The sequence below is a fragment of the Lutjanus erythropterus genome, chromosome 2, assembly GCF_056507025.1.
Source record: "Lutjanus erythropterus isolate fLutEry1 chromosome 2, fLutEry1.hap2, whole genome shotgun sequence".
NCBI lineage: Eukaryota > Metazoa > Chordata > Actinopteri > Lutjaniformes > Lutjanidae > Lutjanus > Lutjanus erythropterus.
The window spans coordinates 749,262-776,800 of NC_139318.1; the positions used below are offsets into that span (position 1 = coordinate 749,262).

The window sequence follows — 27,539 nt, forward strand, 5'->3', positions numbered from 1 at the left end:
TATATACATAAATAAGGGTCATGCCTTACTAGTAATGTAGAAACCCTGTAGTGAACTGTGTTAGAAACTAGTTTTAATTGCAACTCTCTTTTGACTGATATTGCAATTGCAATATGATTTACAATATTAGAGGAAAGAATAAGTAATACAATTTTCATTAAAATCACATTAAACAATTATGGTATGTTATCTTTTTCAGCAATCTGTATTAAACAAAGATGTTTTTCTTCAAGTCTAGAGAATGATGTTGGCCAGGACACCTCTGCAGCACCACAATATTTAATTTAAAATGGTATTTTGACACACATTTTGCCTTTAACAAATGTTGCGCATCCTGCGATGTGAAAACTGCAGTAGATCATTAGCGATAATTGTTCTGCCCTGTTCACAGGGCAAATTAATTTCCACTGTCTGTCAAATGTCAAATTTCAGAAATGACTAAAATAACTATACAATACACATACATTGTTGATAACACAAACCTTCTGTCTTTATTTTCAACGCAGTTCTAACCAGGGCAAACAGTGTGGCGTTGAAGGTGACTGTTCCATCACTGTTGAGAGGCATGTTCATGGACACCAACCTCTGTAGAAACAAAATACAAAACATCATGTAGGAATATTATCAAATTTAATTTTAGAAATTAACAGAAAAAGTGATGCTTCATTTCATTACTGTATCTTTACTTTACCTCTTTCTTAGTCCCATTTTTTCCCCTTCTTTTCTTTTTTTTCTTCCCTGTGCTCTGGACAGTTTAGGTCGTTTTGACATGTTTACAAGTTCTCTGGGGTCACATCAATAAATTTGCCCCTCCCCCCACAGAGAGGGAGCAGGTGTCGATCAGCCGGAGGGGGCTTATTTGGTATTATAATTGTAGTAATATTAATTGGGCATTGCTTTACATTTGAATCTATGTTAGCTAGTTAGTTAACATGTTAGTTAGTTAGTTTAAAAGTTTAAATAACTAGTTTTAATATAATTATATTGAAGGTGATTTTTTTTCCGGATTTTGTGGTGCCCCCTGGAGGCTTTGGCGCCCTTAGCATTTGCCTATATTGCCTAATGGGCCAACTGGCTCTGTTCATATGCATTTTCTCTTTGTTTTCTGGTAATTTTCACTTTTCAGTTTGTTTTCTATTCAATTCTTTCCATGTAAAGCATCAGTGTCAGTGTTGGCCTAGTACCACAGGTATAAGAAACAGCACAACATTTATGTATATCAGTAGGTGTTTTGCTCTCCCTGACACTATAAATTCTTTTATTGCTTTAGTTTAATTTCTATGTACTTCTGCCTTTTCTCTGCCATATACATATATATATATATATATATATCACATTTTAGTCACACATTTCATAGTTTCTGCTCAGTGCTGTAAGTGCTTTAGGACGGAGGTGCACTGAGAGAGCACATAAGAGAGATTCCCCTTTAGGACTTTCTGTCATGAAGTCCAAATACAGTAGCTGTACTAGAAAGGGCTTTCTGGCAGAAAGGCTTTAGGAAGTCATGTAGCGACGCCATGTGAGGTTTACTGGTAACTTATCAATTTTAAACTTTTTTGACTTACCCTCAGTTTTTTTTTTCTTTTTTAATGTCAGAACACTTTTGGTAAGTAATGACATGACATGAAACTGAAAACTGAACTGAAATAACCTCATAGAGGCCAGTTAGGGCTTGCTGTCCTCTAACTGAAGAAAAAAAAATACTTTACATTACATTACAACTGTCATGTGACACAAGACATCAGGCTGAACATTTTTCTCACCTTACAGGCAATACGATGAGGACAAAACTTTCCAAAACCCAGTGGAGGAGGTATTCTCCGTAACAGTGTCACCACATCTAGGTGCTTAATACGCCCCCTGCAAGAAAGAATAAAAATGATACAATTTTATGCTCAAAAAATCCAGACAGAAGATCTTCTTCAATTAAAATATTGTAAATATTCGCTGGGTGTTTTTCTGCAATTCCATTAATTTAATAGTGAAGAGAGACATGTGTACTAATCAGAGCCCAAAATCTGGACGTATTTAATGGACAAAGGAGGCCATTCTATCCTAGTAATCCTTTCCACCTGGACCAAAGCTTCCTCAAATTAGATATGAATCTGATAGGCACTACCACAAAAGAAGTGAAAACCCCCACCATGAATACATCAGATGTGTTTATTTCTTGTATCCACCATGTTACACAGGCTGCCACTGGTTAGTCCAACAGTTCCATGTAATGAAATGAGAGCAGAGCAGGTGAGCCTGTGCAAATATCATTATTTTGGAACCTAACACACACACACACACACACACACACACACACACACACACACACACACACACACAAGCACACACACACACACACACACACACACACACACACACACACACACACAATGCTTGATCGGTACCAGGGTAATAAGAAATCCTGACGGTATGATTTTCAGTACCATCATAAACACAGATGCTCCACTTTCTATTAAACTGATAAGGAGATGCTGTATTGTAGTGTGCAGGTTATGCCACCAGGGGTCAGTCTCTGTGCGGCAGCTTTCATAAGAAGAAGAAACACAGCGTCTCAGGCTTTAGGATTTTTGGATTAACTAGTTAAAAAAGAAGAAAAATGCCTCTGCCTGTTTTGCATTATTTGGTATTCAGTCCAGATGATAACAGTAAAATAACAAACATGCAGACTGCTGACTGGTCAGAGTAGTATTTTGTTGTGAGTCCGTAACTTTTGCGAGCATTACAGAGGTAGATGGGCTGACGAATTACTGGTGACAGAGTTATGGTGAATGTGTCATGGTTGTAGGTGTTTTGGTCTGGCCTGCGTTGTGTTTCCTTTTTTTTCTTTGTCTCCCCTTCCCTCCCCCGTTTTCCTTCCAGGGCAGTGTGTGTGGCAGCGGCGGCAGTCATTGGCTGGCTCAGCCTAATGAGACGCACCTGACTCTCATCATCACATTCCCCCTGCTATTTGAGCTCGGCCAAGTCACCACTCCTGTGCCGGACTATTCAGTCTCAGTCGCAGTCGGTAACGTAGCGCTGCAAGTTTCCTAGTGGATTTATGGTGTTTTTTCGTGGCTCTAATCTTCAGTGTTTTTGTGCAGCCTTCAGTGCTCCTCCCGACCGTGTGTGCAGCTCTCAAGTTCCTGAACCGACGCCAGCACGGATCTCCTCCTGCCTGCTCAGCTGCGCCAGCCAGCCGACCGCGTCCAGCACCTGCCCTCGCCTTTAGTTGTTTTTTTGCCCTGTGTGAAACAATAAATCTTTTGAAAAACTTCCCTTATCTTGTTCTCTGCATCCGGGGTCCTGGCCAAAACTCAGAACTTAACAGAATAGTCCGGCCAAATCATGGACCCCGCGGAGACAGATAAGTTTCGGCAGGCGCTATCCTCGCAAGGTGCACGTGTTGGTCAGATGGGGGAAGCCATCCACGAAATCCAAGGCGTTCTCCAGAACCTTGTGACCAGCGTATCTCAGCTCGGCAGCTGCATGGATCAGGCCGTCAGTCAGATCTCCAGCTTGGTTCCTCCCGGGACTCTTCCTCCTTCCCCTGTTCCCACCATGGCGTCTCTGGCTCCTCCATCCAGCCTCTCCCGGGAACCATACATCCCCACCCCAGTCAGGTATTCGGGAGAATTAGGGGCATGTAGTCGTTTCTTGCTTCAGTGTACTTTAGTGTTTGAACAGCAATCCCAGACTTACGCCACAGATAGATCGAAAATCGCTTTTATTATGAGTTTGTTAACAGATCGGGCTGCCTCTTGGGCTTTGGCTATCTCCACCAATTCGGCGGTAACTCAGTCATATTCCTCCTTCGTCAGTGAGATGCGTAAAGTTTTCGATCACCCGGTCCAAGGGAAAGAAGCCAGCAGTCGGCTCCTTTCCCTTCGCCAGGGTTCAGCACCAGTCTCCCAGTACGCTATCGACTTCCGCATTCTGGCAGCCGAGAGCGGGTGGGATGAGCTCGCATTGCAAAGCATTTTTCTTCTGGGATTAGCTGATTATGTTAAGGATGAATTGGCAGCACGAGATGAGACCCAGTCTCTTGATGAACTAATCTCATTAGCCATTAGACTCGATAACCGGCTACGTGAGAGACGCAGGGAGAGAGTTGGGAGACAGGGCACCCTTCCTCCCTTGGCTTCCAACCACCCCTCTGTGTCCGCTCCTCCACGCGGGATCTCCCGGGACCTCACCCCCATTCCAGCCCCAGTTCCTCATCCGGGTTTTTCCTCTGCCCCTAAAGAGGAGGAATCCATGCAGTTGGGCAGAGCCAGGTTGTCTCCCGCGGAACGGGAGCGCAGATTCCAGCACCGGCTCTGCATCTACTGTGGCCAGCCTGGCCACTTCCTCGCCACCTGTCCACAACTGTCAAAAGGGCAGGCTCATCAGCCACTGGAGGGGCGCTGGTGAGCCGTACCATCTCCTCTTCCTCACCCTCCACCCGAGTTCAACTGCAAGGTATGCTCAGACTCCCACATCACACGATACCCCTGCAAGTACTGGTTGATAGTGGAGCAGATGACAATTTTATTGACTCTGAACTGTGTAGTCAAGCTAACCTTCCTACTGAGCCTCTCCCGGAGCCTAGGAACGTTCTCACTCTGAGTGGTCAGTTACTTGCTAGTGTTACCCACCGTACTGCTCCTATGACCCTGCAGCTTTCAGGCAATCATCAGGAAGTAAGTTCTCTGTTAATTATTCCATCTCCCACATCACCTCTGGTTCTGGGTCTCCCCTGGCTAAAGCTGCACAACCCCCATATTGACTGGTCCGCTTCTGCCATAACCAATTGGAGTACTTTCTGTCATTCCCACTGCCTTCACTCTGCCATTCCCCCCAGCGCCTCCTTGTCACCTGTGCCACCTAAACCTATTGACTTGTCCTCCATTCCCCCCATGTACCATGACCTCCAGGAGGTTTTTAGCAAGGACAAAGCTCTTTCTCTTCCCCCACACCGGCCCTATGACTGTGCCATTGAGCTGCTCCCTGGAGCCCCCCTTCCGTCCCAAAAGTTATACAACCTGTCCAAACCAGAAAGAGAGTCCATGGAGCAGTACATTACTGACTCTTTAGCTGCGGGGCTCATCCGCCCTTCCTCCTCCCCAGTGGGAGCAGGGTTTTTCTTTGTCGAGAAGAAAGATAAAACCCTGCGCCCTTGCATAGATTTCAGAGGCATAAACGACATTACTGTGAAAAATAAGTACCCACTCCCTCTGATAGACTCCGCTTTTGGTCCTCTGCACCAGGCAACCATTTTTTCAAAGTTAGACCTTCGCAACGCCTACCACCTCATCAGAATTAAGGAAGGGGATGAGTGGAAGACGGCATTCAACACCCCCCTCGGGCATTTCGAATACCTCGTGATGCCTTTTGGCCTAACCAACGCTCCAGCCGTTTTTCAAGCACTGATCAATGACGTTTTAAGGGACATGCTCAACAGGTTTGTGTTTGTGTATTTAGATGACATTTTGATTTTTTCCAGAGACTCTGATGAACATGTCCAGCATGTAAGACTGGTATTGAAAAGACTGCTAGAGAACAGACTCTTTGTGAAGGCTGAAAAATGTGAGTTTCATGTTTCATCCGTCAGTTTTTTGGGGTTCATTGTAGAAAAGGGACAGTTGAAGGCGGACCCTGCCAAGGTCCAAGTGGTGGCCGAGTGGCCTGTCCCCGCTACCAGAAAACATCTCCAGAGATTTTTGGGTTTTGCCAACTTTTACAGGAGGTTTATTCGTAATTACAGCCAAGTAGCGGCCCCACTCACGCAGCTAACCTCCTTCAAGCTCCCCTTTGTGTGGTCTCAGGCGGCTGATGCTGCCTTCAACCGGTTAAAGTGCCTGTTTACCTCTGCACCTGTGCTTTCCCACCCAGATCCCGCACTACCGTTCGTGGTCGAAGTCGACGCCTCTGACTCTGGTGTTGGAGCAGTCCTTTCCCAACGTTCCCCAGTAGACCACAAGATGCACCCCTGTGCCTTTTTCTCTCGCCGGCTCACCCCGGCAGAGAGGAATTACGACGTGGGCAACAGGGAGCTTCTCGCTGTGGTCTTAGCTCTCCAGGAGTGGAGGCATTGGTTGGAGGGCTCCACACACCCTTTTATGGTATGGACTGACCACAAGAACCTCTCCTATCTACGATCGGATGTTAAGCCTGACGCCTTGTCCCGACAGTTTACTCCTCCTGTGGAAGACGCACCTGTAGAGACCATCCTCCCTTCCTCCTGCGTGGTGGGGGCGGCCAGGTGGGAGATTGAGCAAGTGGTTCAGGAGGCTCAACAAGATCAACCCATTCCTGAGGGCTGCCCTCCCAACCGGATGTTCGTTCCACCCTCTGCCAGGACTCCTGTGCTCCAGTGGGGACATGCTTCCAAGGTCGCCTGCCATCCAGGCTTTCATCGCACCCTCTCCTTGCTCCGACGCAGTTTTTGGTGGCCCACCATAACATCAGATACCAAGGGATATGTCTCCGCCTGCTCCGTCTGTGCCCGCAACAAATCCTCCCACCAGACTCCTGCTGGCCTCCTACGTCCACTGCCCATCCCTCATTGCCCTTGGTCTCATGTCGCTGTGGACTTCGTCTCTGGACTCCCACCTTCAGAGGGTAACACAGTAATTCTTACCATTATTGATCGTTTTTCCAAAGCTGTGCATTTTGTTCCTCTGCCCAAACTCCCCTCAGCCTTAGAGACTGCCAACCTCCTCGTCCAACATGTGTTCAGACTTCATGGAATACCTCAGGACATCGTTTCGGACCGGGGTCCGCAGTTCTCCTCCCAGGTCTGGAGGGCCTTCTGCCAGGCTCTGGGTGCGTCGGCCAGCCTCTCGTCTGGGTACCATCCTCAAACCAACGGCCAGACGGAGCGGGCCAACCAGGACCTCGAGTCAGCTCTTCGGTGCGTCACCTCAAGACATCCCGCCTCGTGGTCCACCCATATCCCCTGGGTGGAATATGCCCACAACTCCCTTGTCAGCTCAGCCACAGGTATGTCCCCCTTTATGGCCTCTGTGGGTTTCCAACCTCCCCTCTTCCCCATCCAGGAGACCGAAGTGGCAGTTCCGTCCGTACAGGAGCACCTCCGGCGGGCTCGTCGGGTCTGGCGTGAGGCGAGGGCGGCTCTCACGCGGACTGCGGCTCGCAACCAACGGTTGGCGGACAGACGTCGCGCTCCTGCCCCCCACTATCAGCCGGGTCAAAAGGTCTGGCTGTCCTCACGCGACATCCCTCTGCAGACGGAGAGCAGGAAGTTAGCCCCCAGGTACATCGGTCCTTTTGAAATTGAGAAGGTAATCAATCCCAGTGTGATGAGACTCAAGTTGCCTGCAGCCCTTAATGTTCACCCGGCTTTTCACGTTTCCCTGCTGAAGCCTGTGTCCACCAGTGCTCTGTGCCCTCCGGCCGAACCCCCTCCACCCCCCCGGCTCATTGATGACCACCCTGCCTACACTGTCCGGTGGTTGCTGGATGTCCGCAGACGGGGCCGGGATACCAGTTTTTGGTGGACTGGGAGGGGTATGGCCCAGAAGAACGGTCATGGGTGTCCCGTTCATTGATTCTGGACCCAGACCTTATTAATGACTTTTACAGGGCCTTTCCAGACAAGCCTGGCAGGCCGCCGGGTGGCGTCCGTTGAGGGGGGGGTAATGTCATGGTTGTAGGTGTTTTGGTCTGGCCTGCGTTGTGTTTCCTTTTTTTTCTTTGTCTCCCCTTCCCTCCCCCGTTTTCCTTCCAGGGCAGTGTGTGTGGCAGCGGCGGCAGTCATTGGCTGGCTCAGCCTAATGAGACGCACCTGGCTCTCATCATCACATTCCCCCTGCTATTTGAGCTCGGCCAAGTCACCACTCCTGTGCCGGACTATTCAGTCTCAGTCGCAGTCGGTAACGTAGCGCTGCAAGTTTCCTAGTGGATTTATGGTGTTTTTTCGTGGCTCTAATCTTCAGTGTTTTTGTGCAGCCTTCAGTGCTCCTCCCGACCGTGTGTGCAGCTCTCAAGTTCCTGAACCAACGCCAGCACGGATCTCCTCCTGCCTGCTCAGCTGCGCCAGCCAGCCGACCGCGTCCAGCACCTGCCCTCGCCTTTAGTTGTTTTTTTGCCCTGTGTGAAACAATAAATCTTTTGAAAAACTTCCCTTATCTTGTTCTCTGCATCCGGGGTCCTGGCCAAAACTCAGAACTTAACAGAATGCACACCAAGTGGAGGGAAAGATGAGCAGTGAAGTTGTTATTCTGGCAGAACATATACAGAGACAAGGTGTAAGTTTACAGTTTCATTTTGAGTTTGTTAGTAAATAAAAGCTGCATCTTCTAAGGACCGAAGTGGTGCTCCTGAGTGTGTGTGTGTTGTTTCCCAGCTGTGGGAGGAGTGCTGCTATGAGTACAGTGTAGTTGAGCCGTTTTACACAAATACCACCTAATACTGTGTATTCCGGTAAAATGTCAGGAGGGTATGAAGGTATGAAAAAACTGCCAAGCCTAACACACACACACACACACACTCACGTGGCCTCAGGATCATATTCAGCCCAGATTTTCTTGAACTCATCCAGGTGCTGGGGGCCAAGGATGGACCAATCACGTGTCAAGTAGTCAAAGTTATCCATGATGACAGCCACAAATAGGTTGATAATCTGTAAAGAATAAAAGCAATGTGTTTAATGTGTTGTTTGATTATTTCTCAATGATGTACCACAGGACATTCATGTCTTGTTTAGATGATTCCTTATTTATGTGGTTCTGTTTTGTCATTAGAAAAACATTCTTTTTTTTTAAATGAAATGAACTGACAGACACTGACCCTGCACTGACAGATTACTATTAAAATTACTATAAATCCCTTTTAACTTTTAACTGTACCAAAATGCTCTGTGTCTACTGTGCATTTTTCATAGTGTCACCACACAAAAAAGAGGCAACATTTAGACCAGCTACATCCAACTATTAAGAATAAATAATTTGATTTTTTTTTTATGTTTTATCCTGAATATGTAATAGGCACTGAGCACTAAAGTGGAGGAGGTGAGAACGCCAGTCTGTACAGTCTGGGGTCTGTTTGTGAGGAAGTCCAATATCCAGTTGCAGAGTGTAGAACTCGGGTCCAGAGTGTTCATTTTGCCCATTGGATTCATGGGGGAGGTTGTGTTGAATGCTAAGCTGAAATCAACAAACAACACTCTGATGTAGGTGTTGTTCTTAAGGAGAGTGAAGAGAAGAGGGCAGTGGAGCTGTAATCCTCTGTGGATCTGGTGGTTCTGATGAGGGTCCAGGCTGGCTGGGATGCTGTTCTTTATGTGCTAAAGAACCACTTCTCAAAGCACATAATGTGCATCATCCCTGCATCATCCCTGTGCACTTTATGCAGGTGAGAACACTGTGACATGTTAAAAATTTCAGTAATGACATCTACTAGTTGGTTGCCTCATGCTTTAAGGGGATGTTATCAGGCCCAGCAGCTTCATATTCACTCTCAGCAGGAGATTCAGGATTCACATCCTCTGTAGATACTCACAGGCCGCTGCTCAGGAGGTGGAGTAGACTTCACAGCAGAGTATTTGTTGAGGAGATCAAAGTGAGCATAAAATGTGTTTAGCTTGTGGTTATGTGGCCTCACACATCATTGGGGCGCTCCTGCTTTTTTAGCCTATAACACAACTGCTTCCGCCTCGCCTCCTGTGCTGTAACTCCCTTGTCACCTGACTTAAAGGCCATTCATCCAGACTTTCCGGTTGGGGAATGATTTTACTGTCTGTTTTCACCACATCATCAACATATTTGCTGATGTGTGATGTCACTGATGGTGAATATTCTACAAGGTTGATGTGATTCTCCTGGGCAGCAACTTCCCTGAACATCTACCAGTCTGTGTTCTCAAAACTGTCCTGTAGAGCTGCTGTAGCTTCATTTGTCAACACTTTGACAATAAACCACCAAAGTCAGTATTTTTAATATTATATTTTACTCCATATTAATTTGACATAAAAAAAATTAACTTGTCTAGTTCTTGTTGTGGTTGTTCAGAGTACACTGGGACTGTGCAGTGCTAGTGATTCCTACTGCAAGAGAGAAAAAAGCAAGGATTTGACACAACCACTGAGTTAGAAGCCTAAAGTGTTGTGTGATTCAAGAAACTATAGTACTGTATACATGTGTTTTTTATTTTAAAGTCAGTAATACAATTACAAAGAGTAAGCAATATATGGTAACTAAGGTAAAAAAAATTACTGTACTGTACTAATGACAGTGATCAAGATGTGTGGACCATTGAAGGGAACATAAAGTTTACTCTTACTCTGTCATCATACCTGAAGTGACAACAACTTTACTTCTGGAATATACAGATTATGGAAAGGGGGTGTCAAATAAGAGCATGACAACTTTTGTAATTAATTTCTTCTCCCTCCAATGCACATATTCAATTTGTTAAAAAAAATAATAATACTGCACTAAGGGTCCCTCTGATGCTGAGAGGAATCTAAATTGAAACTCTGTAGAGGAGCACTCTATTGACTCGTGGTCCAATGGATCACAGTTGTCCCATCTCCGTACAGATTGCCCCCCATGGTTCAGCACCCATGTGATCTGTGGACTACATGTAACCACTGTAGTGTGAAACAGTTTTACTGTTGCTTTTACTTTTATTTATTAGCAATTTCAATGCAGAGTTGCAGTGAAAAGGTAGGACAGATGCTGCTGTGTTTTACTCTAAAGCGCATCTCTGTGAGGCAGCAAAGTTTAAAAAAAAAAAAGTAAAAATGACTGATTTAAAAGCCGTCTCATCACCTCGCATGAAATCCTGACCATGACTTGAGACTTTTCACTGGTGTAACTATGCTGTTGTCACAGAAAACTATCATAAGATTATGATATATTTTGAAGATGGTGATATCTGCTGTTTTAACTTTAAGTACACAGCTTTTCTCCGCCCATCGTTCTGTGTGTGATACAGTGTGTCTGTGCTGATTACATAGAAGTCACAAGTAATAGCCAATTAGATAGTGCTCTGGGTGGGACAATGAGCCAGACTACAGAGAGTAGTTGTGTATTATACTGTACAGTGTATATTATTTTTATTATTAAAAATAAATAAATAAATAATAATGTTGCAGTGTGGTTTTTATTAAATATAATTATTATACTAGTATTATCATTATTTTTCTTCTTCTTCTTCTTCTTCTTATTATTATTATTATTAATATTATTATCATTATTGTTATTGTTATTATTATTACTATTATTACATTACTATGGTGATAACTACAAACAGAGAGATAGTCAAGCCAGGTACATTTTTAAGATAATTTGACCATAATCCCACCTTCTTTTTCTTTTTTGCTGATCCAAAAAATTATCCGATCCATGTCTCAAAACCGTGACACATAGTATAATCTGAACCAAGAACTTTATCTATTGCACCCCTACTACTGATGCTCACTGTAATTAAATGAAACTGATCACTGACATTTTTTTTAATGACCTCTGATTTGTTCACACTGTTGAGTAAGTCAAGTCAGTTTTGAATAACCACATGAATAACCAATAGAGTTCTTTGCCTTTTTGACAAAGAAAGCTGTTATTCGCCACTTCAGAGGACCTTTTTTGTTAAATGTTAGTGTCACTTGAGTCACTGTACTGCTTTCCATGTCTGGCAAAAACAATACTCATGCACAGGTAAAACGGTGCAGACAGCTGTAATACATGTGAACATGTGAAGACAGAGTATTCAAGCTGGAACAAGAGTTCAATTACTCTTTAATGTGTGTAGAGTGTGTGAATGTGTGTGTTGTTACCAGAAAGGCACAGAGCATGTAGAAGCTCATGAAGTAGATGATGGCAAAGTTGGATCCACAGGTGTACTCCTCCCCAGGCAAGTAGTCCGACTTGGGGTCACACTTCTTCCCGTACATACATGCCAACATCACTTCATGCCAGGCCTCCCCAGTAGCACATCTGCACAACAGACACATTAAAACATCGAGCCCAGTTTTTCCACTACTCTGTTACTCAGTTTGTCACTGCCTTCTTTCAAGAAAATCAACTGGTGAGCAATGTACCGATTAACTGTTACTGGGCCTGGGCTGCAGTAAAATGACGTGAACAAAAATGACAGCAGGACAGGTGACACCAGGAAGAGCACGAGAAACAACAACAAACAATTCAACTGGGTTGCTTTGCATTTTGGGCCTCCAGCCCCTCAGGCTTGGACCTCTAAAAAGAATGAGTTAATAGGAGGTACTACTGTGATTAGGGATGCACCCATACCGATTACAGCATCAGGTATCAATCCGATACTGTCCTCACGGACTCATAAAACCACTCTGATACCTCACACCCAATACTACATCAAAGTAGCTGCTGGACACAAGCAAACATCTAAAGAACCACAACAACACACAGTTAATTAATCCTAAAATGAAGGCAAGACACCACTGCCACCAGTCTGTAACCCTCTTTTCTTCATAATAAGCTGCTACATTCTCTTTGTGTACTCAAGAGGAATATAACGATGCATTGTGAGACATGTTAAAAATCGAAACAAATATGTGACGCCTGAAATCGGTTGAGATGAAAAATGAATTGTGATGCCATTTTTAAATAGCAGAGCATGCAATCTACTTATAATATCTGACTGCATGAGACCGACCCGACCCGGAGAGAAAAAGGTATGTGTGCTTCTGACAAAGCTGGTTGGATATACTGTGCGTAATTTTGCGCACTTCAAACTTCAGAAACACTTTCAGATTCTGTTTCCTAAACCCACAGTGGTGTTAGTGGGATGGAGGAGCAAGGGTGGGAGGAGGAGATGAGGATGAGGAGGGAGAGGAAAAGAAGGAGGAGCACGGTCAGCTGTGAAACTGATCTGCTGAGGTGGCTGGATTGGTTCTCTCTCCGGTCGGTACCATTTCTCTCCCCTCCACTCCTCAGCCAGCGGAAACGAATAATAATGATGATGATGATAATGAATTAAAAAATACAACACATTTTCAAGGTGCTTCAGGTTAAAACATAACCAGTTACATATCATGACATTTGCAGTTCATTTATTGTATTACTTTTTGCAAGTGTTCATGTAAAATAAACTATTTCCACATGAAGCTGCTTTGGAGATGTCCTACCGTCTCCATATATTGCATATTCTTGCGCTTTCACTCCTCAAAACAGGAGATTTGTCTCCTCGCTTTCAAAATCTTTTCTCTTTGTTTCCTCCTGATAAATTTGTTGTCATGCTGACACAGCTCTGGCGCTCCTGGCGCACCAGCTTCTTAAAGGTGATGGGAACTGACTTTCTGGTTGGTTTAGGTCTTTCGGCCTAAACTCACTGGTGATTTAATGAGGGCCCTTGGACACATCTGATAGGTGTATCCTGCTGTGCACTGGTGGTGCAGGACATGGCAGGATACCCCTGCACCCCCGGTGCAAAACAGCAAAAATGGATTTGGACACATATTACTCAGTTACAGTTACAGTACTCAGTTATTTAAGAAGGGATAGTGCACATTGGTTAACAAAATCACTTAAGTAACATAAATGGGTCCGTGTACCTTCCGTTCATTCTATTTCCAATTCTGAAAGGCAAATCAAAAAACAAATTTAGGGCCATTTTTTCTATTACCATTTCTGAAACAAAAATCGGACAACTATTTAATGACCCCTTTTTTAAAAAAAACTATTGCATTTCTTACTCAAATTTTAGTTTTCGTTGAAATGCCTTAAATTTCTCTTTTTCGAATTTCAATTTTCAATTTTTATGCTTTTCAGTCCATGGCCCGGAAATAAATAAATATAGCCTACGCGCAGATTGGTCCGTGTGTCAGGGAGATTGCGGTGCTAGTCTGGTGTTTTTCACTTCAAGTTAGTGTCGCAACAATTCCTCGTTCGCAATGGACTCAACCAGTTATATCCTTTTTAAAGGAAACAAGAGGCTAACGCTTAGGGAGGACGACATGATGGGAGATAAAATTGCCAGAATTTTCCAGGTAAGTAACACTTTTTTCGTTCGTTTGGAGAACATGCTAAGATCAAAGGATGCTAGCACAGAATAGCCATCTGATTAAGGTCCCTACATGTTTTCTTTCAAAGGTATATGCTCCTAGCCTGTACATAACCGATGATGACAATGTGGTGATATTCCCGGGATCGTCTGGACATTTCAGCTGCTTGGACCTTAGACCTCGAGGCCACTATGAGGTTCATGGGGATGATATTGCTCTACCAGTTGCCGAGCAGACTCCTCCATTGTCAGGCCAGAACCGTTTCCAGTTCCACCGTCAAGCACATCCCACTGCTGCTCTGGGATCACCTGCTCAGGCCATTGCTCCCACTCCCCCTCGAGCAAGCATGAGTAACACCTTCCAAAGGTACCCCCAGTCCCATCAGTTCAGAGCCCCCCTACCATTGATTAGCAAGTTATTTGCTAGTCAAATTATTTAAAAAAAATAAATAAATTATTTAAATATCAAAATGTACATTATTTAAAATTATTTAAATATTTAAAAAGGGGGATTGCTTTCATGAACGTCTTGGTCCAAGGCTAGCTACATATGAATAAATCCACATGATTGTATTTGTTTTTGTAAATCTTAAGATCCTTTGTAACCAAGATCATTTTAAAACTTGAACCAATTGTAATTGGATCAATTGTAATGTAGGCTATGTGTTTGAGATGGAATTAATTGATTTGACTTGATGCAAACCACTCCCACAACAATCTTTTTAGGTCTGTTTTCATTGCTGAGCTCAGCCAGGGGAAACTGAAGCCTGCCCGTATGGTTGTACTCAGACTGTTTGAGTTTGAAGCCACAACCACAGGTATCCTTGCAAAAATACATGATGCCCTGCAGAGTGATGACCCTCTCATCCTGACTGATGCCCAGGGAAATGAGATTGTGGACTCTGAAGGGACAAGAGGTACTAACTGAAAAAATGAATAGTTGCATAATAATAAATAAATATGCTTTGTTTGTTAAACTACATGCCCCATCTACTTCAATACTGCGCTCTCTGTTACATGAGTTGTCTTCCTCTCTTGCTAGGATCCAAGTATTGGAAGCAAAATGCAAAAAAGTTTCTTGCTGTCCCAGAGCAGATCTTCCATGAGTTCCAGCAAGGACCAAAGGGAAAGAAACTGAAGTAAACATTTTAGTTACTGCCGGTCAATATTTATCTTTTATTTTGTTTTAAATAACATCTCTTAAGAAAAAAAGTTATCTGAACAGACCTGATGAATATTGTATAATATTTGTTGTTGTTTTTAACCCTCCCTGTAGTCATAAAGACATGGACTCCACAGGTCTTGAGGGGGTCCATGATAAAATAGAAGAAGTGATCTTGGCCGCTCAAGGACTGAGTGAGGCCACCCAAGTCATGAAGGACCTGTCAACACATGCCAACAACACCAGGGGTGCCATGCTGTTTCTGACCAACACCATGATAACACACATAAAGGATGCCTTTGGTTGTATTGTATGCAAAGGTCTGTAAGATATTTTGTTTTTTGATCTATATTAAAATCTACCTTTTAAGCAGGATCTAATGGAGTGTCCAAGTGAATCAAACGTCAATTATTGCTTTTCCATGTTGTAATGAAACTGTCCCTTGCCAAGCTTTTAAACATATGTAATATGTATATCAAAGGAACAGTTCACCCAAAAATGAAAATTCTGTCATCTATTCACCCTCGTGTCAGTTAAAACACAAGTAGCAAGTGGGTCTCCATTGACTTTATATGCACTGTGTTGAAGTCAATGGAGACCCACTTGCTCTCCAGTAGTGCTGCAACCTCCTTGTGTGTTATATGGACAAACTGCACCTGTGGTTTAACTGACATGAGGGTGAGTGGATGATGACAGAATGTTCATTTTGGGTGAACTGTTCCTTTAAGTAAAGACAAGCTAATATACCGAACTGTAATATTGCATATGTGTTGTGCTTTTTTTTTCTCCATCAAACAGGGCTAATGGAAGAGCCTGTGATTGCCGTATGCTGCAAAAGCTTTGTTGGCTGCAAAAACTGCGTTGACCAGTGGATGCTGACATCCGACCAGTGCCTCAAATGCAGGGCAGATGAGTTCTCTGTCAATGCTCACAAGCTGACCAGTCTTGACCATCTTCTCTCCTCATTGGCTGGTGTAATTAAGATGGATTAATCCTTTAAGAGTGGTTGTATCCCATTCAACAATTTAAGCTTGATTACCTCTTTTACAGCTGGCTAATAGCCTTGTTCTAAATCCAGTTGGAATTTTGCACTTGTTCAACAGCTGTAGATACATAATAGTTTTATTTTTATACATTTTTTTGTACTTCATGTTGCACTTCAGACCAATATTGCGTAATGTTTAACACTGCTATTGTAGCAATTTTAGCAAGTGTTCGATTTTGTGAAGGGACAGTAACAAAATATACAGTATATCCAGAAACAACTTGCCTTTATTTGACATGTTCATGCATATTGCTGCGTAATGTTTATCAGATACAGCAATGCATCTTGAAAAGGTACGAAGTTATAGTTTACCAAGTTATCTAATAAAACTGAAATATCAGGGTATTCTTCAGCAAAAAGTTGTTCTGCTGATACTTTGTCCTCCTCAGTTGAGAAGGGGTCCGTTCCAAAGCAGGAGACTCTAGTTAGTGAAGAGCCAACATCCTGCTCGTACATGTCTGCTGCTTGGGAGGCATGTGGCAACAAACTCCTCTCCCAGTTTCTTTGGACAGCCTCCTGCTGCCAGGCGATTGGGTGTTCCTTTGCCTGTGAAGCAAAGCATAGGTCACAAAATTTCATTGTTAAAATTCAATGCCAAATTTAAATTAAAAGTTCACAAAAAAGGACTGGATTGTGTGATACGTTTTTTTTTTTTATTTAACTCACCTGGAATTCTGTGTGCATTCCATGCACGTACAGCTCTTGTTATGCCAATCTTGCACAGCTCAGCAGTAAGGTTAGATGTACAGTATCTTGTCACGTTGTCATCCATGTTGAGGACTTCCTGATCCTGCAGCTGTATGAGGGCCTCCTTCACTGGGTAATTTACCCTGTTATTTATCTCGACCCACAATTGCTCCACCGTATGATTCTGTAGACAAGAAAAGGGTAGACTCAATTTAGTCTGCAAAATCAACATGGTGAGAGGAAACAGGATTATATCAGATGTAAAAAGTTTACAGACCGTATTGAAGAGGTTTGATTAGGAGTCCAAGGAGCAGGACCATTGATGTGTATGGGTACCTACAAGCACCACTCACTCAAGGGTGCATCTGGTTAAAGTGATACCTCAGCCCACCTAAACAATGCGATATTGGTGTACATTCACACTCCATGTAGAGAATTGCCACAAAACCACTCATCCATTTGGCTCTATTGCTCTTCCCCGCGTAGTCTCCTGTGTTTAAAAAAAGTATGTATGTATAAAGACTAACTTTTCCATGGACTTTTTCACAAAAAATTACACCTGCCTGGATTCTGAAATCAGAGAAAGGGGGTTTTGAAGCAAAAAAAAAGTTGAGGACTAACCTGTAAACTTCTTCATATATCCTGAGGTTATTCTTGACAGGCATGGTTGTGTGGGCAACGGCCTTACTACTGTACCCATCTACTGCCAGAATGTGTGTCACTCCGAACATGACCAGTTTTTCGTTCTGGTCGATGTGGATTTTGTGTCCCATGTATGCAGCTCTGTAGGGGACGGGGTTAAGGTTGCGTGCGCCCTTTGGGGGAAAAGTAAGTAAAAGTTAGCTAGTAAAATACATGACACCATATACCACAACATTAAAGGCTTGCAAAAGATACTTACACGTTTGCGCATTTCGTGATAGGGACAATGAGTTGTTCTCAAAATCTTCCCCACCCGGCGTTCACCAGCAACCACTCCCATTGCAGACAGGTACCCGGTCATCATCTTTCGACCATATGTTGACCCTGTCTGATGAATCAACATAAGTAAGCTGTGACATTTGACCTAGTCTTCATGGATTTATATCTAATAAAATATATTTAGTCTAGAAATAAATCACAGAGGTGGGTAGAGAAGCCAAAAATTCTACGCAACGTATCGTTACTTCAGAAAAATGTGAATCTAGTAGGGGTTGCGAGTTAGAGTAAAAAAGTACTTGACAAAAAAACTACTGAAGTACTGAGCAACTGTTGAGTAACATCTGATTAATTTGTGAAAACATGCATTTAATCAGACAAAAATACAAAATCATAATCTTTAGGTAAATTTGAGTACTTCCAATCAATAAAATAATAGAATACATAAAAATAAATGAAATATTTACAAAATAACAAATTACAGCACAAGAAACACACATTTCTACATGTGATTGGAGGAACACAGTCAGGTGGTAGAGCCTATGGCGGAAGTCCCTCTGTCTGTCAAAATACAACATTAAATTGATGCACAGGGGGGATAATAATGTGTAGGATAGTTAATGGGTAAAGACAAAAGTAACCAGCTCAGTGTAGCCTATTGGAGTCTAGTAAGAGTACAGTCTTCTTCACAAACCTACTCAAGTAAAAGTAAAAAGTATGGAGATGATGAAAAACTATCTTAGAAGTACAACTTATCCAAAAGCCTCATCAGGTAAATGTAACTGAGTAAATGTAACTCGTAACTACCCACCTCTGTAAATCAAAGAAAACCAAAAAAACCTACCTGATTTATTGCCCTGCTGATAGCAGCCTCTAATTGTGAGTCAGATACATGTCCCCTCCTGGAAATGTTGTGGCGTGCACAAAATCTCCTGACACTCATTGCTGAGCATCCTTCCTTCACATCTAGTTCTGACAAATTTGTTGAAATGTCGACGTATGAGAAATTCTGTGTAATCATTTCTCTAATTACATTTTCGTAGGGCTCGAGTGACGCCATCTCATCTGTCTTTAGACTCCTGCCAACCCAATCTGCTGTGTTTTAGACGTACTCGCAGAAAAAAGCTAAAATACCGCTTCCGGTTCACCGCATTTTTTGCATTAAAGCGAAAATACTGCTTTCGGTTCACCTTGTAATAATACAGATATCCCCACATTTTTGTATTTTGGATTAGCATAGATTGGATTCTTCGTGTTTATCTGGGACTATAAAAATCTATAATAGGAAAACAACACAAAATCCAATTTTATGGCGATATTTTAATGGATAACAGCTCTTGTTTGTTTGTTTTAAAATCTGCTACATATATTGGAAAACTAAAAATGCCTGTTTTTTTGTTTTCCGATTTGCGTTTCAGAATTGGAAATAGAATAAACGGAAGGTACACGGACCAAAATGTGCCAGATTTCGCCATTCATCTTGCGCCTCACTCTTTCCACTCGTGCTTTAGATCAGTGTAAGATAGGACCCTCTGTGTTCAAAAATGAAGAGGGCGAGAAGATCACAGACAACATTAAGGCTGCATGTAAATATTGCAAGAGGGTGATGATCTACACAAGTAGCACAACCAACATGATGCAGCATGTCACCTGGAAACATGGTGAGAAGCTCAAGTCAACACCACCTGAGCAAAGAAACTGTTAAAAGGACAATCCACACTGACAAGCAGATTGTCAAACTAGGAACACATGCAAGACGTAGTTTGTTTATTTGAAGATATTTAATTTATTTGTATTATTCATTTAGTTATTTTGATGAGGGATTTGTTTTAAAAATGCAATTTTTATTTATTATTTGTTATTTAAGATAAAATATAATTTCAGTTGTATTTTTAAGAACAGGACACATGGGTTTTTTGCACAGTTTACTCTAAATCAGAGATAAAAAAAAAAGTAAATTAAAAGGTATTATCTTTAATCTGTTAAAGATAATAGAAAATATGCCGTAGTTTTTATATATTTAAATATATATATATATTTTATATATACATTCATTTCATAGTTTGTGTTTTGCAGCTACACTCTACCTCAGAAATGTTGTGTTTTTTGTCTGAAAAATAATTACAGGAATATTTTTTAGTCATAAATTGTGTGCAAGCCAATCCATTGACATCCAGGAATTAAGCAAAACTAAGCAGGTAAACTAAGGAGGGGGGTATCAGACAGTACCACACTGGTTTCAATCACTTTAATAGACTCCCTCATTAACAAGCCTCCTGCAAATGCAGATTTCTGTTGCTGTAAAAAAATGGAATTGTGGGTGAAAAAAACAACACCTCTTGTGTTTTTCTGTTTTATAAAACATCCTGCTGATGAAGAAAGTCAACAGATCAGACACAGATAGGGAGAGAGAAATGGAGGGAGGCAGGGAGGATGAGCCCTGGTGAGATCCTAAAGGTGTGTGAGTGTGAGGTGAAAAGACAGGAGAGAAGCAGGTGAGCAGATTCAAGTTTTTGTAGGCTCAACAGAGGAAGACAAAACACCAACCTGAATAAGAGCAGGACAGCCTGTGGGAATGTCTGGAAGTTGTTGTTCCTGTTGATGTATGTGCCATCAACCAAAGCGATTTTACCAAATATCTGGAGGACAAAACAAGGTTATGTCAGCGTTAATACCCTCATCAGGCATCCGCTTCATGCCAGTCATCCATTACAGTCATGGAACACAGGAACCGGGAGGGTATTGCCCTGCTTATGCATCTATACATTTACTACATTACTGCACATCCTTTTTATGTTACAGTTTATACCTTCTGCTGTCACTATACACCTGCCTACCAGAGTATTATATCCTATTTTATTTTATATTAGCTTTTATTTCTATATTTCAGCTGTTGCATAATTTTATGCCTTAGATTCTATTAAAGTGTAACTTGCAGGTTGGAGCCCCAGTGGATATTATATATTTATATACACACTACAGTGATTTCTGGAGTTGTTTTAGTGAGAAAATTTCACTTCCACATCTATAAACAACAAACCGGAAGTGGTGCAGATCGAAGCAGATGGGCCAAATTAGATCATAATGAACATTAATAAATATGGATCCCAATGCTCGTTTTGACTGTGAAAATGTTGAAAATGTATATTCTTATGAATATGATGGATCACAAGGTCATGATTATGAGCCTAGGTATCGAAGAGACCAGGAGCAGAGCAGGGTTAGGAGAAATAATGGTTACAAGAGACACATTGATTTGCGGTGTGAGGAGAATCAATGGAGAACTGGGCAGGTCTCTTGGTGAGTGAACAGTGTTCAGCTAAACCTGTGTTCAGCTCGTCTGAGTATCAGTCTGTCTCAGATCGCCTTGCCTCCTATATATCCACACACAGCGCCGCAGCAGCCAGAATTATAAGGTGAGGGAGCAAGAGGCAGCAGTGACATCTTGCCTCTTCACCAGCACAAAACACACCCAGGAGTGAGAGCCAGCGCCTGCTCTTCTCAGGAGCACTGTGGACTCCATGTCCTGAAAGGCAAAGTTTGTGCACCTGTAGCTACACAATGATTCGGCATGGTCACTGGAAGTGAATGTGCTGTAAAACTAGCTAGAAAAACTCACTGAAAGACGACCACTAACAGATTCAAAGGCACAGTGACTTCCTCTTTATACGTAATATGATACAACATTTGAAAAAAAGCTGAGTGTTTCCTTTCAAAGTTGTCATTTTACACAAGGTTACATGTAAACATCTATTTAAATAGGATGGGGTTCACAAAGCTGCTTGGTGTTTTGAAATCCTGATGAGTTTTGAAACTAGGAGAGAAAGAGAGAAATTTACTGTTCGCTGATGATCTCAAGAAAAGAGAACAGTCTTACATTGTGCTATTGGATAATACCATCTCTCCAACAGTGCTAATGTTTTGAAGCACATAACTCATATACACACGCATGTGTACTTTATACCCATTACATTTTCAAAACAGTGTCATTACTTTAGTTTTAATACTTTTTTTTTAGTTTTGAAGGGAATTATTTATTATTCTGATTGTATTTTAAGTGTAATTCAATTGACAAAAAAAGTTCTTCTTCTGCTGTCATTTAAAACTGATTTGCACATTGAAGCAAAGTTGTTTATTTTATTATTTTATTTGGAGTTAAAATGGTTTACTAGTCCTGGAATTATATCAATATCCCGTGAGGTTCAGTTAGCTTTGCACAAACGGCTGTTTTTTGTTTTTTTTGTTTTTTTTTCAGAAAATGACTTTTTACTTTTGTGTTTTGAGGACATTTCAGAGCTTGTACTTTCTCACTTTTACCTGAATGAAGAAGTTAAATCAGTGATTCTACTTTTATCTGTGCTTCTGCTTGAGTGAATAATGTGTGGACTTTGCAACCTCTGTTTGCTTGTTTCTCCTGAATTATATTAGAATTTGGCAAATAAATGGTGGAGGTATCCAAATTTGTCTCGGGTCTTTCTGAAAATGTCTCATATCAGATGACTCGTTTAGACTCATTAGGAGAAAATGATATAATGTTTCATTATTACTTGTATGTTAAACACAGGTGTGTTCACTTCTTCATTCTGACCTGAAGAAGACCATCTGTGATTCAAACATTACATCAGTCATGTCCACTTGAAATAAAAGTAGTTTGTCTTATTTCCTGTGCATCATTTCATCTGTACTTTTGTCTCTCTTTATCAGAATCCTCCAATCAGTGTGAAGAGTTAAATGCAGAAGTCTTTCACACCATCCACCAGGCAAAAAGCAACAGGAGTAGTGGTTTCAAAGCATGATATACATGTAAATTGTAAATATATTGATGTATATTAATGGAAAATGTGTTTTATGCCCCTATTTTGTCAGATTTTTCACATTTGAGGATAAGTGCTCACACTTTGCTCCGTGCTGCATGTGCGACTAGACATGATAAATTAAGCTGTTTCTCAGCGTCAAACGCCCAGAAATCACATTTTTACAGCAGAACTAGCTGCAAACCTCATCTTCTTAATGGAAAACATGGTTTTATGTGGTTTTCAGCTCTGTTTTGTCAGATTTTACATATTTGAGGAGAAGTGCTCACACTGGCCTGAGGGCTGCATGTTTGTGACTGGATATGATGAATAAAGCTGTTTCTCAGTGCCAGACACCCAGAAATCACAGTTTCACAGCACAAGTAACTGCAAACCTCATCTTCTTAAACATATTAGTATGAATATAACAGACACACTTCCTGCTCTGTCAGTAAGGGTCTCTGATGTACTGACTATTAAATTATTCAGGGCAAGCAATACCCTCTTTTGCAGGAACCCACTGATCACATTGACACTGTTACACATGCACACCTGAAGTTGCCCAGTACAACCAGGCTTATCTGCCATCAATGAGCAGCTCCACTGGAGCAGCTGGGGTTAAAACCACCTCAGTGATGGTACTGACCCCACCCAGATCTATCCTGCTGGTCAGGGGATTGAACTAGCAACCTCCCAATCACAAGCTTTATTCTCTAACCTTTAGTCCACTGCTGCCCATGCCTGTATTAGCTGCAAGCTATATGGTAGCCATAATACACCACATGCTCCTCCTGCTGTCGCTTCAGATATTATGTTGCCTTGAACAGAGTCATGTGGAGGTACGGCTGCGGCAGGATAACAGAGAGCCAGTAGACTTAGGACAGACCAAATAAATAAAGTGACATAAATGTATCCAAATGTAAAAACTACTTAAATCTGCTACAGTGTTTACGAAACAGTCTCAGTTTTATACTGGTGTGTCTATATGACCTACTGTGAGACCACCAGAGAGAAGATGTTGTAGTAGCTTTAATTAAGAATAAAAATGTGCTGCATTACAACTACAGTTTCTCAAAAATGTTAATTAAGCACACGTAACAGAGTAAACTTAACTCGTTCCTACCCACCTCTGCAATAAGAATTGAAAATTCTCAGTGGATATGGTATAATAATCAATAAGGGGCTCTGTGTGTGTGTTTACCTGCATTCCAACCACAGCATATATAAAGAAGAGCATGAGAATGAGCAGGGCCACATAAGGAAGAGCCTGCAACAAAAAGACCAGTGACACTGTCAGAAATAATAATGATAATAATAATAATAATAATAATAATAATAATAATAATTCTTAACTATAGGTTGAATCATGCTGAGGGATGAAACTGACCTGAAGAGATTTGATGAAGGTCCAAAGAAGATTGCGTATCCCTTCAGAGCGATTCAAAAGTTTCACAAGACGCATGACACGGAACAGTCTGAAGAATGTGACTGATACACTCATGTTCTCAGAGGACTTCACAGAGAGACATGGGACAAAATGAACATTATGTGGTGCCAGCTACTTAATTCAAGAAAACGAATTCAAGAAAAGTTAAAGCAACTCACCGCAATGGCTTGCATGGGATCCACTGCCTGTAGAAACAAAGCTGTTTTTCTACTGTTGCTCTCTGACAAATGGCTTTAACAAACATACTTTTTGGTATGCACATCCACAATGTTTTAAATTGTAATGGTTACATTGCAAACTTTGTTAGTGTCACATAATATCATCTGATCATTTCATAAAGGAAACTTGCATCTGAAACAGGACAAGTCCTTTATGTGACAAAGAAGACATGCACCATGCAGGTAAATATTAGTGCTAAACAAAGCTAAAAAAAAATCAAGTAGAATTGTCACATTGTCCAGAGTTGAAGTGTAATTCATGCAGAATTCTGTTACAATACTTTTAGAAACTGTTGCATCAATTTACAAACATATGAGCTGATATATATCAGCCACTCAGCATCATTCACGTTGATGTAACAGGTCTTTCCAAAGATGATGATTAGAAACTTGTTGTATTAAAGCAGGTAGACTTCTGATGTTCTCATAATAAAGTCAAAAGTTCTTTCATCTTCTACAAGAAAAAAACTATTTTTGACATATAAGAATCCTTCTCAGAATCTTAAGAAAAAAGTCAGAAGAGTCAGATCAAATTCCCAATTCAATTTTTTTGTTTCTCTTAGAATTTTGCCTTTTTACACTGGCTCATGACTTCTGTAAAGAGATACTGCTGTGGAGTTTTTTTAGTGCCATCTGCTTCTGCAGCTCACACCAAAACTATCTAGATGGATAAATAGTGCTACAGGTAAGAGAAAAGTTCCCTTACATTTTTACACATTTCCCAAAGAAGTGCTTTTGGAAAATGACAGCATTCACACTAATACCGTTACAAAAAACATGGTTCAAGCTGAAATGGACCTCTATAGCTGTGGAAACTATGAGGTACCACATTATCCCTACTGGCAGTGTTGGGAGTAACGAGTTACAAAGTAACGGATTACAGTAACGATATTACTTTTTTGGGTAACGAAGTAAAGTAATGCATTACACTTAAAATATTGGTAATGAAACTACTTTCCTAGACTATAGGAACACACTTTCTTGCATTACCCAAGCCGTGTTTGCCTGTGTGTAAAGTTCTGGGCCCCGTTTCCCAGAGCCTTTGTAGCGCTACGTGCGTCGTAAGTTGTATTTTAAGGTCTCCCTTAAGGTTGTCCCAACTCTGGGAAACAGCCCGTAACCTTAAGGGAGACCTTAAAATAAAATTTACGACGCGCATGTTCTCTCTCGTCTCCCTCCCACTTGCTTATGTGCTCACTGTGTTGTGTGTCTGTAACCCCTCCCCTCCCCCTTCTACTCAGTGTGGACACACACACACGCCACCAATCATGTGCGACTTTAACAGAAAAAAAGAGGAGAAAAAAACAAATCGGCCCCCAATCAAGAGCCGGTTTCCGTCGTTTACCTAAAAGAGCCGGCTCTAAGATCCGGATCGTTCGCGACCGACACATCACTAGGAGAGAGGTAAATGGAGATGGAGACGGAGATGGGGGTTTTTCGGCCAGTTGTGATATTCTCGGGAAAGTAAAGTAATAAGTAGTGAAGTTACTTTTCAAATGCAGTAACTAGTAAAGTAATCTCATTACAATTTACAGAAGTAACGAGTAACTAGTAACTAACTTTTTTGAGTAACTACCCCAACACTGCCTACTGGTACACTGTGCAAACTTTCATGGGAAAAAAAAGTCCCTTTTTGTTTTTGAATGTCAAGATTCTTGATATCATGGTATCATGTTTTGCTAATAGATACTGACCTCCAATATCAGATGAGCCTAAACAGGCTACAGCATGCTGTTACTGCAGGTGGATCTATACAGGATGTGTGTACGCACATATTTTCATCACTTTACCTTGCTGTAAAACAGCCTTTTCTGAAAGGAAGCCACAGTTATATAAGCTAAAAATTGTTATCTCTTGCTCAACCAGACTCCACTGGCAAAAATAATAATTTAACTCACAGGGAAGCTGCTGGTCTACCACTGCATTGATCTGTTAGTCTGTTTGTGACTTAGGTGAATTCTAACTAACCCTTTAAAACACAGAAATCAAACAGTAACACAAACAAACTAGGAGATCGAGGCAGCGGTAAACCAGCAACTCCTGTGTTCTGTGAGGCAAAATTACAAATTTTACCAATGGAGTCTGGTGCCTATAGAAAGAGCTATATTTGTCTTATTAACTTCAGTTCCCCATCTGCAAAGTAAAGTGGTGAAAACATTCTAAATATAGTGTACATTGATATTGATTTGTTTTAGGTGTCTAAAATACATTTTGCTGTTGATCCTTTGCTCAGCAGTAAACTGCTTAGCTTCCTGCACCCGCTGCTTCTCCAAACTGGCACCATGTCGATCTCCATCTACTGAAGGTAATACACCGACTATGGATAAGTGTCTCATACAACAACACTTCAAATAATCCAAATTATCCTTTTAAACTACTGTACAGCTACTTGGCTTTACATACTCCAACATGATGCACACATACAGCTGGGTCCAGATTATAGTGATATACTGATTATAGTGCTTTAATCATGCCTGAAAAGTTGAAGCCGTTGAGGCCCAATGCAAACAAAATTCTGTCCAAAACTGACCTGAACCCAACCCTCATTAGCATATTTCAGCCTGAACCCAATTACAGCTCAACATTTTTCTTAACAAGCTTCCCTCTGTATACCAAACAGTAGGAGTTTTCAGTTTCAGTTTTCAGTGACAGGGGCAATACATGCAGGGAATTGGAATTAAATAAATAAATAGATAAATATAGTACAGTCCAAACCCAACATAAGCCCATGAGATATGTGAGAAAGGCCCGACCTGACCCAAACCCGTCAGGTGCCATCAGGTTCAGGCAAAGATCTCAAGCTCTCACATGACATGAGCCTCCAGCAATTAAACACCTCATGACCTTAAGAAGTGTCATATGATGGGTTTCACGATCATCTTACAATGTCTTTGGGAAAGGGGGCCCTGGTTTTAAACACCTCTGTCAGTCTAATCCTTGTTCAGACACCTTTCATGCAACATGTCTAAGTCATGCAAAAGTGAAGCAAGTGAATAGTTACAGCGCAGCCATGGAGACAGTAAAGTCCTCCAGAGGAGGCCAGTGCTGCCTGTGGGAAGGAAGCACAAAGTCAACAAGTGATGTCAGAGAAGAAAGAAAGACAGTGTGTGAGACAGTGTGTGTGTCTCGTAAAAGTGAGTGACAGTGAGAGATGAAGGCATGGACACAGAAAGCAGAGAAGAAATTTAATGTTGCTATTGATAAAACAAAAGATGTAAACTTATGTTCCATACACAGTTTGTATTTTCAAGACTTACTGTACACATTCTGAAGACAAAAGTCAAATCAGATTAAT

At 41.7% G+C, this 27,539-nt stretch overlaps 2 protein-coding genes and 1 pseudogene across 2 annotated transcripts in view; 1 reads left to right on the plus strand and 2 right to left on the minus strand.

Moving 5' to 3' along the window:
• Positions 1-27,539, minus strand: part of LOC146330985 (dihydropyridine-sensitive L-type skeletal muscle calcium channel subunit alpha-1-like) — a 137,089-nt gene that overhangs the window by 11,802 nt on the left and 97,748 nt on the right. Inside the window, exons 29-37 of the mRNA XM_084725882.1 lie at positions 27,246-27,293; positions 24,185-24,211; positions 23,967-24,092; positions 23,781-23,846; positions 20,334-20,425; positions 11,774-11,933; positions 8,490-8,617; positions 1,764-1,860; positions 483-585 (exon numbers count right to left, since the gene is read on the minus strand). Coding sequence (XP_084582008.1) covers positions 483-585; positions 1,764-1,860; positions 8,490-8,617; positions 11,774-11,933; positions 20,334-20,425; positions 23,781-23,846; positions 23,967-24,092; positions 24,185-24,211; positions 27,246-27,293 — 847 coding nt within the window. The remainder of the gene's footprint in view (positions 1-482; positions 586-1,763; positions 1,861-8,489; positions 8,618-11,773; positions 11,934-20,333; positions 20,426-23,780; positions 23,847-23,966; positions 24,093-24,184; positions 24,212-27,245; positions 27,294-27,539) is intronic.
• LOC146330986 (uncharacterized) lies at positions 13,865-16,128 on the plus strand. The gene is made up of 6 exons (XM_084743735.1): positions 13,865-13,960; positions 14,064-14,341; positions 14,701-14,891; positions 15,017-15,113; positions 15,251-15,456; positions 15,935-16,128. Exons 1-6 carry the CDS (start codon positions 13,865-13,867, stop codon positions 16,126-16,128), a joined length of 1,062 nt encoding a protein of 353 aa, XP_084599861.1.
• Positions 16,300-18,846, minus strand: LOC146330987 (uncharacterized; annotated as a pseudogene).

What these genes read in the sequence shown, in the direction of transcription:
- LOC146330986 (XM_084743735.1), top strand. Translation starts at nt 13,865, where the DNA reads ATGGACTCAACCAGTTATATCCTTTTTAAAGGAAACAAGAGGCTAACG. An exon ending in ATGAGTAACACCTTCCAAAG is followed by an intron (nt 14,342 to 14,700) that starts GTACCCCCAGTC and finishes CAATCTTTTTAG; the next exon opens with GTCTGTTTTCATTGCTGAGC. An exon ending in GGACTCTGAAGGGACAAGAG is followed by an intron (nt 14,892 to 15,016) that starts GTACTAACTGAA and finishes CTCTCTTGCTAG; the next exon opens with GATCCAAGTATTGGAAGCAA.